This window comes from Peromyscus maniculatus, chromosome 2 (assembly GCF_049852395.1).
Source record: "Peromyscus maniculatus bairdii isolate BWxNUB_F1_BW_parent chromosome 2, HU_Pman_BW_mat_3.1, whole genome shotgun sequence".
Lineage (NCBI taxonomy): Eukaryota > Metazoa > Chordata > Mammalia > Rodentia > Cricetidae > Peromyscus > Peromyscus maniculatus.
The window spans coordinates 185,426-201,897 of NC_134853.1; the positions used below are offsets into that span (position 1 = coordinate 185,426).

The 16,472-nt window shown below is 38.1% G+C and overlaps 1 protein-coding gene across 4 annotated transcripts in view; it reads left to right on the forward strand.

Annotated features, from left to right (window-relative positions):
- Window positions 1-981: 981 nt before the first annotated feature.
- Ythdf3 (YTH N6-methyladenosine RNA binding protein F3) overlaps window positions 982-16,472 on the forward strand; it is a 34,129-nt gene continuing 18,638 nt past the window's right edge. Inside the window, exons 1-4 of one of the 4 annotated variants that reach the window (XM_076563656.1) lie at window positions 1,055-1,392; window positions 1,840-1,864; window positions 5,100-5,245; window positions 7,588-7,673. In XM_076563656.1, coding sequence (XP_076419771.1) covers window positions 5,188-5,245; window positions 7,588-7,673 — 144 coding nt within the window. In that variant the 5' untranslated portion in view covers window positions 1,055-1,392; window positions 1,840-1,864; window positions 5,100-5,187. Of the gene's footprint in view, window positions 1,393-1,839; window positions 1,865-5,099; window positions 5,246-7,587; window positions 7,674-16,472 lie in introns of all 4 variants that reach the window. The other 3 variants (XM_076563653.1, XM_076563658.1, XM_076563657.1) reach the window with 3 other exon arrangements.

Here is a 16,472-nt window from a genome sequence, read left to right on the forward strand (position 1 = left end):
CTAATCATTACCAGGTAAGAATTCAAGCTGAGATTCATGGAATTCCAAAGCCATGCTTCTCAAATAGGAGCAATAAACTAATCATTGCCAGGTAAGCATTCAGCTGAGATTCATGGGATTCCAAAGCCATGCTTCTGAAAAGAAAAGGCAAGGCCTTCCAGCTTTCCTATTCTTTCTCTTGTCTAATCTCAATTTCCCAGCCCCAGTGCCTCTTCCAACAAACTCCCTAAAATCTCCAACTGTCTGGGGAGTGGAAGATAGGCGCAACACTGGAGAGTAAGAGAAACCTTGGGCAATGGAAGGATTCGCAGTTTGAGATTAGAACAGAAGAGAAAGGGATTTGGGCTGCCCACACCTTAAAAATGCCATCCGAGGATTTACACGAAAAGCAGTCTTCTTCCAGTGCTTCTAAACTATTGTCATACTACGACAGAAGATGGATTTTTTTCTTCTAATTTTCTAAGTTAGCACTTAAACTAGGTGGTTTTGAAGTTTTAAAAGGATTTGACTAGTTATGTCCACGATACAGGTGCCAAGCAATCTTTCTTGGGAAGGGAATTCAGTAAAAACATCAAAAGTACAAATGGACGGACCTCCTTTGTGTTTTGCCAACTGGTAAGAAAGTAACTACTAGTTTCTAGTGGAATTTTAACATTATTATTGTGTTGTCCGGGCGTGGGGCGGCAGTCTTGCAACTGTTTCTCTCCCGGAAGGCTACTTGATTCACAAAAACCAAACCGACTCGAGCCGAGAGGCACAAAGTGGCGACTGAGCTCGTGGTCCCGGACCCCGCACTGGCTTTGCGGGATCGGAACCGGAGGATGCCTGAGTCACCTCGCGCTACGTTCGGGTGCTGGAGCCCCAAGGCCGACGCCGCCCGACCGGGACGGGTTCCGTCCCACGCATGCGTCCCGCGTTCCGCTCTCGTCCCCCCCCCCCCCGCTCATATTCCCCCCTCCCACCCGTTCAGATGACGTGACGAGGCGAGGGCGGAGCCAGGGTCTGTGGCGGGAGTGGGGGAGGAACTGCGAGGTGTGCGTGGACGTCAGACTGGATAGCGGAAGGTCAGGGCGGCCCGGAGCGGAAGTGGGGCTCGGGAGCTTGTCCGCCATTGTGGGCCCGAGGAGCGGAGGGCGAGCGGGGACGAGCAGCGTGCAGGCGGCGAGCTCGGGCCCCCTTCCGCGATTCCCGAGCGCGAGCCCGCTTTCCGGAGTCCCCGCGATCGGCGGCGGCGGCGGCGGCGGCTGGAGCAGAGCTTCGCGAGGGCGGCAGCCGACTGCTGTGAGTGCTCGCGGAGAGGCCCAGGCGGCGGCGGCGGCAGCAGCGGCGGCGGCGGCGGCGGCTCCTCCTCTCGGGTTGCGGTGAAGAATGTCAGCCACTAGCGTGGATCAGGTGAGGGAGCAGGGCCCCGGGCTCGGCGAAGGCCCGAACCGCAGAGCTCCACCCTCGCGGGCGGCGCGGCTCCTCAGGCCGCCGCCGCCGCCGCCGCCGCCGGCCGGCCCTGTAACGGCGCCGCGGCTGCCGGGGGTCGGGGCTGCCGCCCAGGTCCGGCGTGCGCGCTGGGCGGCTGAGCCTGCGGCCGGGGCCCGGCACCGCTCCGAGGGCCGGATGTCCCGGCGGCGGCCGCGGCGGCGCCCCGAGCAAGAGGCGGGCGCTGGGGGCGATGCGGAGGGGCGGCGGGAGGCCGACAGGCGGAGTGGCTGCGGAGGAGCTGGTGGGGTTCACTCCTACGCGGATTGTTCGGAATAACTTGTCTCCGAGAATGTCTCTGATTAACACACTTTTCTTTCCTCTCCTCCCCCCACCCCTCCCTTCACCACATCTTTCGTCTTGCTCCAGAGACCTAAAGGGCAAGGAAATAAAGGTGAGTTTGGTTATGTTTTTTTTTTTTTTTAAATCCTCAGAGGTTGCCTAGATGTTATTTTTAAACGGCGAGAGGTTTCTTGCTTGTTTTTTGCTCTTCTTCTTAAATATTAAATGTTAGGAAAACATCCATCGCAGCTGAGACAGCCAACATTTAGGTAGTTTCTGGGTTTGAAGCTACGTTTGTAGAAACCGAGGTACTGCAAGAATAAACAGCTGTCTTGGTTGTATTTCAATTAGCGTAATGGTATTTCTTTAGTTTTCTATTTTATCTTTGTTACATAACTTAGGTCACACAATTTTCTGCATTTGTGTATAGTTAAGTGCGTTTTTAAAGTGAACATTCTGTTTGAAATGTCTGGTTTACATTGAAATTCTCATGGCGTTCTATGTCACATTAATGAAAATCATACGGTTAATCACTGATTCCATAGAAGTTGCTTGCAAAGAGGCAACAACAGTACAGAACTCCTAACAGCAAATATGTAATCTTACTGTATAGCCCTGATTGCAAGGTGTGTCTCAATCTGGTATCTTACAAAAGCCCGAGAAGGAAATTATTTGTGCAGTTATTGCTAGTATTATATGATTTACTATTTAAAAACTACCACTAAAAGTAAGGCATTTAAAACATAGATGTAGCTTGTATTTATGCCTGTGGAACTAAGTAGTCAGCTGATTGAAACATTATGACATAAATCATGTGATATTAGTGTAGAACAATAACTCCTTTCTTGGGATGGTGCCAATTAAAGAACATTACAATGAACTATGTATTTATAACGTTTTGTAGTGCCGGAAATGACACTAAATACAATTATACTTCCTGTTTTTTACCCCCAGTAATCAAGTACTGCTTAGAAAATAAGATCTATAATAGCCCTTTAGGTGTAAGTTTCATGTTTCTATTGATGATTTTAATTTTTTTCCTTGGGTTTTTATGTTGCAATGCTGGTTAATTAGAAAATAATTGTGTTCTTCGCAAAATAATTTCCTTCATGTTGTGCTACATTTTATATAAGAATTTGTATATACCAGATGCATTGTAGTGTGTTAGGTAACAAGCTTACTGCTTTATTTTAATTAATGATGTTTTTTTTCAGCATATAAATATTTAGGAATTTTTAATTCATAGAATTTCAGTTATAATTATAAACTTCAGAATTAGAGGTTAATTTAAAATTAGTTATTAAACATTTGTAAATTTAAAAGGAATTTCTTTTTCTTTTTCGGCTTATCTGACCATCTGTGAAATCTATGGTCATTATTGCCTAGTGTAAACTATTTTATCCTAGAACTATGGGGAATGGCACTTTGCAAGGCTATTTGAAGTGCTAGGTGCTTTGTGTTACCTGTTTTAAGGTAAGTGACTTCCGTGAAGTTTTTTATATATATATATATATATATATATATATATATATATATATATATATATATATAAATATAGACCATCTAGATTGGGTATTGTAAGCTTGTTCTATATTATCAAAGTTAGGTTTACTCAAGAATCACTTCATTTTGCCAAATGACTTCTTTGTTGTTATCACACTTATTTATAAATCACCTTACAGATAGAAGTTAGCCACAGACTGCATTACCTGGTGACTAAATTTTTTATATGACAATTTTTAATTATTAGTATCACTTCTGATTTAATATTTAGATACACATACAAATTGTGGTTTTGGGATAGTTCTTTTTTCTTCCAGTTTTTCTTTTACTCTTTTTGTTCAGTTTATAATTTTTTCTTAGGATGAGTCTGGGATTTCTTAAAGTCCTGGGTTCTAATACCACATAGAGCTACTGATTTACTAAGTTTGCTGAGCATATTGTACCTTTTTGTTAAAATTTCTCTTCTTTTTTTTTTTTTTTTTTGGTTTTTTCGAGACAGGGTTTCTCTGCGTAGCTTTGCGCCTTTCCTGGAGCTCACTTGGTAGCCCAGGCTGGCCTCGAACTCACAGAGATCCGCCTGGCTCTGCCTCCCGAGTGCTGGGATTAAAGGCGTGCGCCACCACCGCCCGGCAAAATTTCTCTTCTGTAAACAAAAAAGCCAGTGACTATTTTTATTAGGATTATTGTAATTATAATAGCTTATTGCTCTAGTTACTATTTGTTGAATTATTTTTTATCCTCTTTTGAGGAGGAGAAGAAAAGCTACTGGTCCAAAAGTATTGGTATATTTAAAATCATGTAAGTTGATTTAAAATGATAGAAACCATAGTAAACTTATAAATACTTTACAGGCCAAGTCAGGGCGACTAGCAAGTGGCAGTAGGAGCTTTTGTGTGTTTGAGAAAAGCTTCTGCCTTAGCTAACTTAATTTTAATTAGTGAAATTGTCTTATAGTCTGTACATCATTATCAAGCAGAAAGTATAACAACTTCTTCCTGCTTTACAACTGTAAAGATAGGGTTAGTAATTTTGAATTCAGAGCTTAAGAACTTTATGTTCCTAAGAAGTTGGTGTCAGTTAAAATTTTGAAACTAGTTGACTTAATATGATTTCTGAGATGCTGTGTTTCTTTTCTGAATTACCTTTAGCTGATGTTCTTAGCCTAACACCTGGCTTTAGAGTCTATTTTCCTGCAAAGTATTTTCAAGCATATCCTTAAGGCTTATTGTACTAAAGGAATAAAAAGGAGTTCTGTTCAGTCTATTTGGGAAGACAAAAAAGCTTCTGAAATATTTCTAATTTTTCGGTTTACTTATTTTTAGATTTTTATTTTCCTTTTTTTAACTAGTTTTTTTTTCCTATATAAAATGTCAGAATTGCTTGTTATACTTGGCAAGATATTACCAAAGGATAGTTAAAATTTAAGGATAATTACTTGTTGGCTCATAATTTTCTTTATTAAGAAGAACTTTGCTTGCTGTGTCTTCATTTGTGTGTCAGATGTCCTCTTGGGCCTTCCTCCTTCCGTTCTTTTGTCCCATAAGTTTATATAAGTAAGCAACACGTGGAAATCGGTTTTCTTTCTCCTCCTCTTTTCTTCTGTAGGAGGGACATGTACACCATTTTATACAACTGCAGTTTAAAAGATTTAGGTTGAAGTTGGTTGTTTGAATGCTTCAGAAAAGTAGTGTATTTTGGCAATATTATGTTGTATCTCTTCTCTCTGTCCCCCCAAGAAATGATTTCAAAGCACCATACTATCATTATTTGGCTTCATATTATTAATCCTCACAACATTCCTGTAAGGAGATAGAGGGTATATGGTATTGTCGCTGTTTTTGTAGGTGGGAAAACATGATGCACACATCTGTTGACTTTCCTAACTTGATGTAGTCAGGACCAGAGCAGAGAATCACCTGGCTTCTAAGGCCCATGTTCTATCTTGATTTGACTTTGCTTCATAGGGCAGAGGAAACAGGAGAAGAATCATGTAAGTCATCTGTTCTTTTTTCCCCTGGAGAACTTTTACACAATATAGAAGTGGCTTAGATTTCATTAACTGTTCAGTGACTTTCAGTCTCCAAGACATTAGATTGCCCTTAAACAATGATCAAAAACAACAACAACAACAAAAAAACCCCAGTTATTTTAAGAAAAATACGCTTCTGAAATTAAAGAAACAGTCAATATCTTATTAGGAGCCTTTTAGTGAATACTTTTTTGATTATATAGCAGTATGGATTAGATAACCAAGAACTAATGGATGCAAGAGATACAAACGATTGTTTTAGATACTGGCTGATATGCATACCAGTTTAGTAGTCCAGAAATAGGAAACTTTTATTTATTTATTTATTTTTGTTCTTCAAGAAGTAAAAGATGGTGCATCGCCACTGTTGAGAAAGGAATAATCAAACCAGTGGGAAGCACAGGTGTAGCAGACTGTGGGACTGCAGTGGTTACCTCAGCCCTCAGATGGCATTGGGTATATTCTGTGGCACCCTCCTTTTTATTTTGTTAGTGGTAACAAACATTTTAATTCTGGGGCACATTTAGCTTAAGTCTAGCTCTAATGAAGACCTTATGACATACAGTTAAATCTTATAAGTGGAGTCAGGATCCATTTGATCTTTGGGTCATAGAGATCAGCTTTGAAGGCTTCATGTTCAGAGTAGCTTTATTTTTGAGCCATCTCTGATCATCACTGGATGGAAACAATGAAGGGATTTTACAGATCTTTGCTTATAAGCCACTGGCTCACTAACATTACATTTTAGGAGATGTACACTTAGGGCAAAATTAGAGTTGATGCTCTGGATAAAATTAACCCCACATTAGTTGGCACTACTTTGTGATATAGTTTTGAGCAGTAGTTCTAAGAGATTGATATCCCTCAGAAATTGCTTTTTTTTCCATTTCATGTTCCAATAATAAATATTGATACCATATCAGATATTATCCTAGTAACCTTTGTCTGTTTTTCTGGTTCAGAAAAATTTTAGTTTTATTTGGGGTGTTGCAGTATTCAGTATTAATAAAGATTATTCAGTATGGTCATTTAATACGAAGATGAAATGAAGTAGGCAGTGACTGAATAACCTGAATAGTCATCAGATTAGTGAGCTCAAATGGAGACCACCAGCCTCCTTGGTAGTAGACCTGAAATTGAATCCAGGAGGTGGCTTTATATGTACTCAGTCATATTTGGGGCAGTGTCCAAATATATTTTTTTCTTGACTACAGACATATTTTTTACAGTGTTTATGAAATAGCTTTTTAACTAGCGTGACGTTCTGATTTATCCTCTAATTTGTTTTCTCATGTGTTTCATGAGTAATTATCATCATCTTTGGTGTCTTAATTGTTTTACTTTCATGTGAAAGTCTTATTTATTGGTGTTTGGATTTGAACTCAAAGCCTCTCAGTGCATGTTAACTTCTTCACCAGTGAGGAGTTACCCTCAGTTAGCCTTTGGGAATCAAGGTATGTGCACACACATGTATTAGAGAATCAGTCTTACATATTTGAATTAGAGTACGTAAATAGCATACATGGGGCCTGGGTTGGCGCCCCCAGTACTGCCAAAAACCAAACCAAAACAACATAAGGCCATAGTCCACACTGGTTTTTAACCTTGTGATCCTTTTGCTTCTGCTTCTCAAATGTTGTGATAACCAGTATGTGGTATCAGGCTAGTCCTTTCTAGATTTTTCATAATCATGAATTTTAACCACTTTGACTTGCGAAATTTAAGTAATTACTGGAACTTTAGGTCATAAATAGTTACTAGAAGGCTGGGCCTGGTGCTGTATACATGCCTGTATGCCCATTGCTTCACAAGCTGAAGTGGGAGGATTGAGAATTCAAGGTTAGCCTGCGTAACATAGGAAGACCCAGTTTTGGTAAGAAAAAAAATTCTTACCTTTATCAGATTATTCGACTTTTACAAAGTTAGGTCACATGCTCAAATAATATTGTCTACATCATTACTTAAAGTTATTTTAAAGTCACACAAAATTTTAGGAAGCCCTTTCCAACATTTGTGTGTTTCTTTGTTCACTACAATGTTGAAATTGGGGTATTTAAGATTTTGGTCAGGGGGAGTGTATAGATCTGGCTTATATAATGTTGGACTTATGAATCACAGGATTTCTAAGTTTTCTGTGGCACATATTAAATATTTATTTCTAAAGGTTATCCTTAAGAGGCTTCTTAAAACAGCAAGGAATTCAGGATTATTTTTTGCGGAGTTGACTTGAAAAAATTTTAAAATGTTAGATTGTGCTATAAATTTTATAAGGATTACATTTCTAATACAAGTATGTTTTTTAGTTTCAGTACAAAATGGTTCGATTCATCAAAAAGATGCTGTAAATGATGATGATTTTGAGCCATACTTAAGTAGCCAGACAAATCAGGTAAGTTTTTTGTAGATTAAGATTTTAAGAAGTTAAACTTCTATTAGATTTTGCTAATTTTTCCAGATAGACATCTAATTGAATACAAGACTAATATAATGTGAATTAATCCATGTAGTTTGCCTATGTTTGGTAAATAACACTTGCAGGTTTATGGCATAGAAGACTACTTTTGAGATTATAAGTAATTGAATGGGGTTCTAAAATATTTAAAGATGAACATCATTTTTATATATTATGCTTAGATTTTTTTTTTTTTTTTTGAGCTGAGGACTGAACCCAGGGCCTTGTGCTTGCTAAGCAAACACTCTACCACTGAGCTAAATCCCCAACCCCTTAGAATTTTTTAATATTAAGGTAGTTTAATCTTTTACTATTGCAGCCATGTTCTTTCTTCTTCTTCTTTTTTTTTCTCTCTCAAGACAGGGTTTCTCTGTGTAGCCTTGCCTGTCCTGAAACTCACTTTGCCCATTAGGCTGGCCTTGAACTCAGAAATCCACCTGCCTCTGCTTCCCAAGTGCTGGGATTAAAGGAGTGGTCTACTATCGCCCAATACAGCCATGTATTTTTAACTAAAGCAAATTAAACTTAATTTACTGGAAAGTTTTACTAGATAATTAGTTTGTGTTTTATAACTTTAATTAAATGTATTTTCTTTTAAGACATGAATTTAAGTTACTGCAGTTTTTCATTTTGCAGTATTAGAGAATAGAATTAAGGACTTTATAAATACTTCTTTATTGTGGACATGGAGATTAAATACATATCATTAGTGCTCCCCCTCCCAATTCTGGGATTGGAATCTATGATGTTGTACTTGCTAAATCATGTTCCACAATTAAGCTACATGCCTAGCCCCTAGTAGCTTCTGAGAAGTTGTTTATAAGGATAATTTAAATTCTAAGAAGCAGTAAAATAATGGTATTTGGTATTTAGACAAAATTTTTGCTGTCATGTTTATTGTTAAATTTGTGTCATTGGTCGAATCAAATTTTGAAAACACAATTTCAGCCTCCACCAGTTCATGAGAATATTCTGGAATGAAGTTTCTAGTGCTGTTTCTTTCACTTGTAAAAAGATATATGAAAAATGTACTCTGAAACTTTAACCTAGGTTTTTAAAAGTGTAAGAGGAAAAGGCACTAAGTGTTCCCATTGAATTGCACAGTTAGACAATTTGAACAAAAAGTTTCTGCTTTGTGGATTGTAGACTTGATTTGTAGCTTATAGAAGTGATGGCTTTGCTCAACCTCATCTACCTGTTGGTCATTTCTCTTTATCTACTTTCCTTTGTGTGCTGGCTTAAATTCTTACCATACATTGGAGAGGAATAAATAAACGAGGAGGAATGAAAACAAGTGGTAGAATTTGTGAATGCTTGGCAGGAAGGAGTATAAAAAAATGTTAGCATTTGCCTTTCCACAGTACCAAAAATGATTACTTCCAACAAGACTTGCATTTTAAGAGCAATAACAATTTAGAATGTTGGAAACTGGGTTTATTGTATAGAAAAAAAGTGGAAATTTGTCCAAAATCTTAAAGGTAAGTTATATAAATAAGGTTTTAAATAATTTCAGAATTTCTTAGCTGAACTATAAAATTAAAATAACTCAAGAGTATTGTCAGTTTAGTGGAAACTGAATATATTGCTGGAATATCTCAAGTAATCATGATTGACAGACTTTATAAAGTTGTGTAAATACTCAAATATTTAATGAATTAGTTCCTTGCAGTGCTGATCTAACTAAAGTAGTTCTTCAGTTAAAATTCAACTTGATAAATTGTGAGGTTCTTGTTAAGATTTATTTTTATGTGTATGTGTATGATTATAAGTTGGGTGTGTGTATGTGGGTCCTGCAGAGGCCACAAGAGGGTGTTGGATCTTCTGGACCTGGGATTTATAAGTTGTGAGTTGTCCAAGGTGGGTTCTGGGACACGAAGAACAGTAAGGCTCTTAACTGCTGAGCCACCTCTCCAGCTCTACGTATTTTTAAATGTGTTTTTAAAATTAATCTCTCTGTGCAATTTCAAAAGTTTTAAATAACAAAAATGAATCATCTGGTGGGAAAGGTGTTTTAAACTTTTGACTGATGATTTAAATTGTTTTATATGCTTAGATCTAATTCATAGCAGCTAACTCTAGGATTGTGCTAAAAATGTTATTGGCTTTACTCCTCTGGCAGCATACTTCTTCTTTTATAGTGTTTTATTTTGTAAAGGAGGAAGGAAACAGATCATTGATTCCCTGAGTCCAGGTTTCTTGTTTCAGCTGCCTTTTTCTTGAAGATGCCATGTAACTTGCAAATACATTTAAAGAGGAAGTTGGAATACTGATGTTACCTGTGCTCAGTGTTGGCGCTTTGTGTTTCCAGATTCTTGGCCATTTATTCAGAGAATTGAAATTAAAACCCACACTGATTTGCAAAAGTAGCAAGGAAATTTTATTTAAAGCAAAGCGGTAGAAAAATTTAGCATATACTTCAAGGGAGCAGCCAGCCACCTGAGTGAAAATATTCAAGGCCTCAAGTTGCTGTCTGGGTTCAGGAGGTCTAAAGGAAGGATGGGCTGATTGCTAAGGTTGTAGTTTGAATGGTTCTCTACTTTGATTGATTGATTGATTAGGTCATAAAATAATTTTTCCATTGTGCATATTCCTTCCCATATACATCTAATTTTAGTCATATACAGAGGAATAAAGTGGATTTAGAGTATAATTCCTAAAAAAGATGCAGTTTTGTTTTACTGTTCATGTATACCAAACCAGCCCTGGCTGGATCCGTCCTCTGATCTTCAGACTAGAATGCATTGAGAATACTTTTGAATACAAACTTTCCGAGTTTAATTGTTAGAGTAAAAACTTGTCCCCTTGTTCAGAGAGATACCTTCATGTAGGCCCCTGTGGGTGGGACTCTGAGGTTGCTGATTGCATTGATTGGAGAGGAGTGTGTACATATGTATATTACTAGAAGAGGGGTATATTCGTACCACAAGCCAAGTGGAATCCTGAGTCATTCAGTCAGCCCCTATGCTTTTCCAGTGGAGGCTTAGGAACATAATTACATTTGAGTTTTATTCTGTTTTGGCATCATGTGCCATTGGATGTGATTTTTCCACTGGCGTTTCAGTAACTACCAAGCCACAGACCAAAATCCAAGTCTGATTGTGTGATTGTCAATACTAACTAAAAAAAATTACCTGCCAGATGTGATGGTGTACTTAGCACTTAGGAAGAGGCAAGAGGATCTCAAATTCAAGGCTGGGATACATAGTGAAGTTGAGTTTAGCCTGCACTGCATAGCAAGATTGTCTCCTAAAAATCAAAACAAAAAATAAAGCCCACATAAAACCACTACTACAGTTTCACAGAAGTGGTTCTATTTGTCATGAGTGCATTTAAAATGACTTGCATACTTGATCTCCTCTTTAGTTAACATTGCCCGTCCTTGGGAAATAAGACTTATTTTCTGGAGATACAAATGTTTTCTTGATTTCTTAAAGAAAAAAAAGTAATTACCCTAATCTTTGTATTTGTCATGCATGTTTTTTTATGAAAAGCCTCAGAGTCATCACCCCATGAAGTTTTATATTTCTGAGTTAGCTATTTGCTGATGTGTTTTGTTTTACTTTCTATACATGAGTATAATACCAGTTAAGTTGGAGGGTTAGTTCTTGTTGCTGTATTGTGGAGTGCTCCAGTACAAAGAATGAGTTCTTTATCTTTCTATTTCTAGTCACTGGTGTGATGGTATCTGGCAGGTCAAGGGATTCATGAAACATATATTAAGTGGATGAATGTGTTAGGATATTTGGTAGGATTACAGAATGAAGAATTACAGTTGATGAAACACAGGTTTGTTATATTTAACAAGTTTATGATTGTGTTTTGACACTCTCACTGTATAGCCCTGGCTGGCTTTACCCTTAAGACTCTTCTGCCTTAGTCTCTCAGGTACTGGTATTATTGCCTTGACAGTGTTTTTGCACTGCATTGCATTGCAAAAATCTCAGTTTTTGCAATGAACAATAGAAGAAAGTAAATATTATCATTATAGATACAGTGAAAATCACTAACCCATTCATTAATTCCAGAATCAGGAGAGCTTTTTGTTTGTGTGTGTTTGAGATTGGGTTTGGTGGTATATGTAGTTCACATTAGGCTTGGCTCTGAACCCATCAGTTTCCACATGTATTAGGATCATAGATGTGTGCTACCATTCTGGGCTTGGAAATTGGGAGTCAGTCTTGAAGTACTTCGGGTACTTTTTTTTGTTTACCTGTTCATTTTCTGAGACAGGGTCTCACCATGTTTCCCTGGCTGTCCTGGAACTTCTTCTGTAGACCAGGCTGGCCTCGAACTCAGAGATCTGCCTGCCTCTTGAGTGCTGGAATTAAAGGTGTATACTACCATTGCCTGGGCAACATCTCCATTTCTTTTTTTTTTTTTTTTTTTTTTTTTTTGGTTTTTCGAGACAGGGTTTCTCTGTGTAGCTTTGCGCCTTTCCTGGAACTCACTTGGTAGCCCAGGCTGGCCTCGAACTCACAGAGATCCGCCTGCCTCTGCCTCCCGAGTGCTGGGATTAAAGGCATGCGCCACCACCGCCCGGCAACATCTCCATTTCTTAATGTTTTTCTTTTTAATAAATATTTATATTCTCTGAGAATTTCGTAGGATTTTTTTTTATCATTTTTAGCTTCATCCCTCAACTTTTCTTAGGTTCAACCTCCTCTTGTTTTAAAATTGAATCTTATGTCTTGTTTAAAATTTTTTTATTCATTTAAAAATGTTACAGACTTATAATTTATTTTTAAGTGGATCAGCATTCTCATTTATAAGTATTCTTAAATATTTTAGTTTTCTTTTAGAACTAAAATTTATATAAAAGGTGCAAAATCCAGGGGCACCTGTGACCGAATCCCGTGTCCAAATATAGACCATCTTTCATTAAAAATTTTCAGTTCTTGAGTTTAATTTTGTATTGACCTCCAGGGACATTTAGAGGATTTTTTTCTTACATGAATCAGATGTTTAGAGTTACACATATTTATAAGGTTATGATTCATGGATATATAACATGGAATGATTATATCAAGGTAGTTAAACTATACCTTAAATAGTTCTAACAATTTCTTTATGCTGTGGACACTTGAAACTTTTACTATTACTTGTTTTGGAATGCACTAGATAGAAACTATATTTGTCATGCTTTGGCTTTCTTATACATTGGTGTCACTATATTCTGTTCTCATTGTTTTCCTCCTGTTTTTTCTTTTCCCCCCTTTCTCTGGGCAGTTCTTTTCTGTTCTGCTTTCCCATTTACACACATTCCTTTACCTCTTCTATTTCCTACTTCTATTAAGTAATCTTTTTGTCCTCATTGGTTTTCTTTGTGATACAAGGTCAGTCAGTCTACAGTCTACCCCCACTCACTTTGTGTGTGTGTGTGAGAGAGAGGGGGGGGGGTACAGGAGGGAGGGAGGGAGGGAGGGAGGGACGGACGACATAGTAGTACTAAAATATCTAAGTTTTCAATAATAAGCTCTTTAAAAAACCGGAAATTTGTTCCAGATAGTATTTGTGATGTTACTGTGATAAGTTTATATTAGCATTTCTTTTTGTGGGGTTGGGACTTGAGCACCAGGGCCTCTTGTACTCTAATTAGTGCTATGCCATTGAACAAGGTCCCCCAGCTTTTAATATAAAATCTTGGACTTTATATCCTTCTATATAAGTGAAAAGCCAGCCTCAATGGTACTGACCCCTGAGAGAAAATACTGACTGATGAGGTAGGTTTTTTTCTCCCCTACTTTTCATGATTTTACAAATCCTAAAACTTTGTTCTGAGCTTCAGATATCGAACATAAAGACTGAGAAATCTGTTATTAAATGTATTTATTTATTTTTCATCAATAGAGACTCTGGTGAGAATCAGGGAATCACTTCAAAGACATTTCCTTTTTTATTAATGTGTCTTTCTAAGAAAACATTTTATTTTATATTTTTAGCAATATAAAATATAATAAGAGAAAACAAAAATCATTATTGAAGTTGGACAAGAAACCAAGAGAAGGAAAAGAGCCCCAAGAGAAAGCACAAGAATCAAAGACCCATTCGGTCACACACTTAGGAATCCCATAAAAATACTAAAGTGAAAGCTTTAATTTATTTATTTATTTATTTATTTTTAAAGATTTATTTATTTATTATGTATACTGTCTGCATGTATGCCTGTAGGCCAGAAGAGGGCGCAAGATCTCATTTCAGATGGTTGTGAGCCACCATGTGGTTGCTGGGAATTGAACTCAGGACCTCTGGAATAACAGCCAGTGCTCTTAACCACTGAGCCATCTCTGGAGCCCCCCGAAAGCTTTAATTTATATCCAGAGGACCTGGTGTAGGCCCATTTAGGCCCTGTGCATGCTGCTTCAGTCTCTGGAGTTGATAGCAGCCTTGCTTAGTTGATTTAGAAGACCTTGTTCTGTTGTCTTCAATCACCACTGGTTCCCATACTCCTTCCACCTACTCTTCCTTGGGGTTCCTTCAACTCTGAGGGGAGAGAATTGATGGAGACATACCATTTAGGGCTATGTGTTCCAAGGTCCCTCTCTATGCATTATGTCTGGCTGTGGGTATTTGTTCTCATCTGCTACAGGAAGACAGATGCCTCCCTGATGATGGCTGAATAAGGCATTGATCTATGAGTATAGCATACTATCATAGGAGTCATTTTATTGTTACTTTTTTTGTTGTTGCTTAGACTAGTAGTATTTGGTTTTACCTTAGGTCTCTGGACTATCTTGTCTCTGGTTCTTGGTCACCTAAGCAGTGTCAGGTATGGGTTCCGTCTCATGGAGTAGGCCTTAACTCAAACATTGGTTGGTTACTCCCACAAGCTTTGTTCCACCATTGCCCTAGCATATTTTTCAGACAGGAAGATTGTAAAGTTTTGTGGCTGGTTTGGTGTTTACGTTTCACTTTTGGTAGCCTGCAGAGTATCTTTCCATACCAAAGACCCTAGAACATGGGGGTTAAGGTTCTGTGTAGGCACCAGCTTGCCTTTCTATGTTCAGTGAGTTGTGTGGGTGTTGTCTTCATCAATGGGGCTTTGTTGTTAGTTTGTGGAGAGCAACCTATTGTCTTGGCAACAGCCTGGGTTGTTTGGGGATTTCCATGGGACACTTATGGCCAACAACTCAATTGGATGAAACCCAGTCCTGGTATTGGAAGCTTTGTGGTGACAAGAGATGGCCAGTTGGGACTCTGTCTTCATTATTTGGAAACTTCATTAGAATTGGCTTAATATATTTTAGGAAGTTTCCACTGCACTAGGTTTCCCTACCTCTTCTCAAATGCCCCTCAGTTCTGTCTCTCCCTACATTCTCTCCCTCAGCCCCATATCCCCTTCCCCTCACCAACTGATCCTCCCATTCTACCCTCACCCCCTAGTCTACCCATAAAATCCATCCTATTTCTACCTCTAGGGAGGTGTGTTCCCTCTGGACCCTTTGTCTATACCTAACCTCTCTGGGTCTATGGATTGTAGCTTGATTATTGCTTTTTTAATGGCTAATATCTATATATAAGTCAATGCACTATATTTATCTTTTTTGTTCTAGGTTACCTCACTTGGTGATCTTTTTTTTCTAGTTCCACCCATTTTCGTGCAAACTGCATGATGTCATTTTATTTTAATAGCTGAGTAATACTCCCTTGTATAAATATACCACATTTTCTCTATTCATTCTTTTGTTGAAGGATGTCTAGGTCATTTCCAGTTTCTGGCTATTATGAATAGAGCAGCAGTGAACGTACTTGAGCAAATGTTCTTGTGGTGTGCTGGAGCATCTTTTCGGTATATGCCCAAGAGTGGTATGGTGGATCTTGAGGCAGATCATTTCTCAACTTTTTGAGGAATTGCCTTATTGATTTCCATGAGGGCTTTACAAGTTTGCACTCCTACCGGTAATGGGGGAGTGTTCCCCTTGCTCCACATCTTTGCCAGCATGAGCCCACTTGTGTTACTGATCTTAGCCATTCTGACAGGTGTAAGATGGAAACTCAAAGTAGTTTTGAGTTGCATTTTGCTGATGGCTAAGGATGTTGAACATTTCTTTTAAGTGTTTCTCAGCCATTTGAGATTGCTCTATTGAGAATTCTTTGTATATATCTATTCCCCATTTTTTAATTGAATTGTTTTTTTATATCTAATTTCATAAGTTCTTTATATATTTTGGATATTAGTGCTCTCTCAGCTGTGGAGCTGGTAAAATATTTCCCATTCTGTAGGCTGCCATTTTGTCCTATTAACAGTGTCCTTTGCCATGCAGAAGCTTATCAGTTTCATGAGGTACTGTTTACTAATTGTTAGTTTTACTGCCTGTGCTAATTCTGTTCAGAACATTTTTCTCTGTACCAGTGTTTACCTGATCTTGATTTAACTTTGGTAAGTGGTACCTTTTTAAAGTGTGTCCTTGTGATTCTCTAAATTTTCTTGGTGTCTGTTGTTATAATCCCCCTTTTTTCTAATTTTATCAGAAACAAAATTTTATCAGGGTAAGTTTGTCAATCTTAACTAATTTTCTCAAAGAACCAACTCTTTGTTTCTTTGATTCTTTATTTTTCTCTTTGTATGTTTCTCTTTTATTGATTTCAGCTCTGGGTTTGAGACTATCTAACAGTCTCCTCCTTTTGGATGTGATTTCATGTGTTCTAGAGCCTTTGGTGCTCTGTTAAGTTGCTAGTATGAGATCTCTTGCTCTGTGGGACAATCTTTCTATACTCTGTTATATGATTATATGTTGC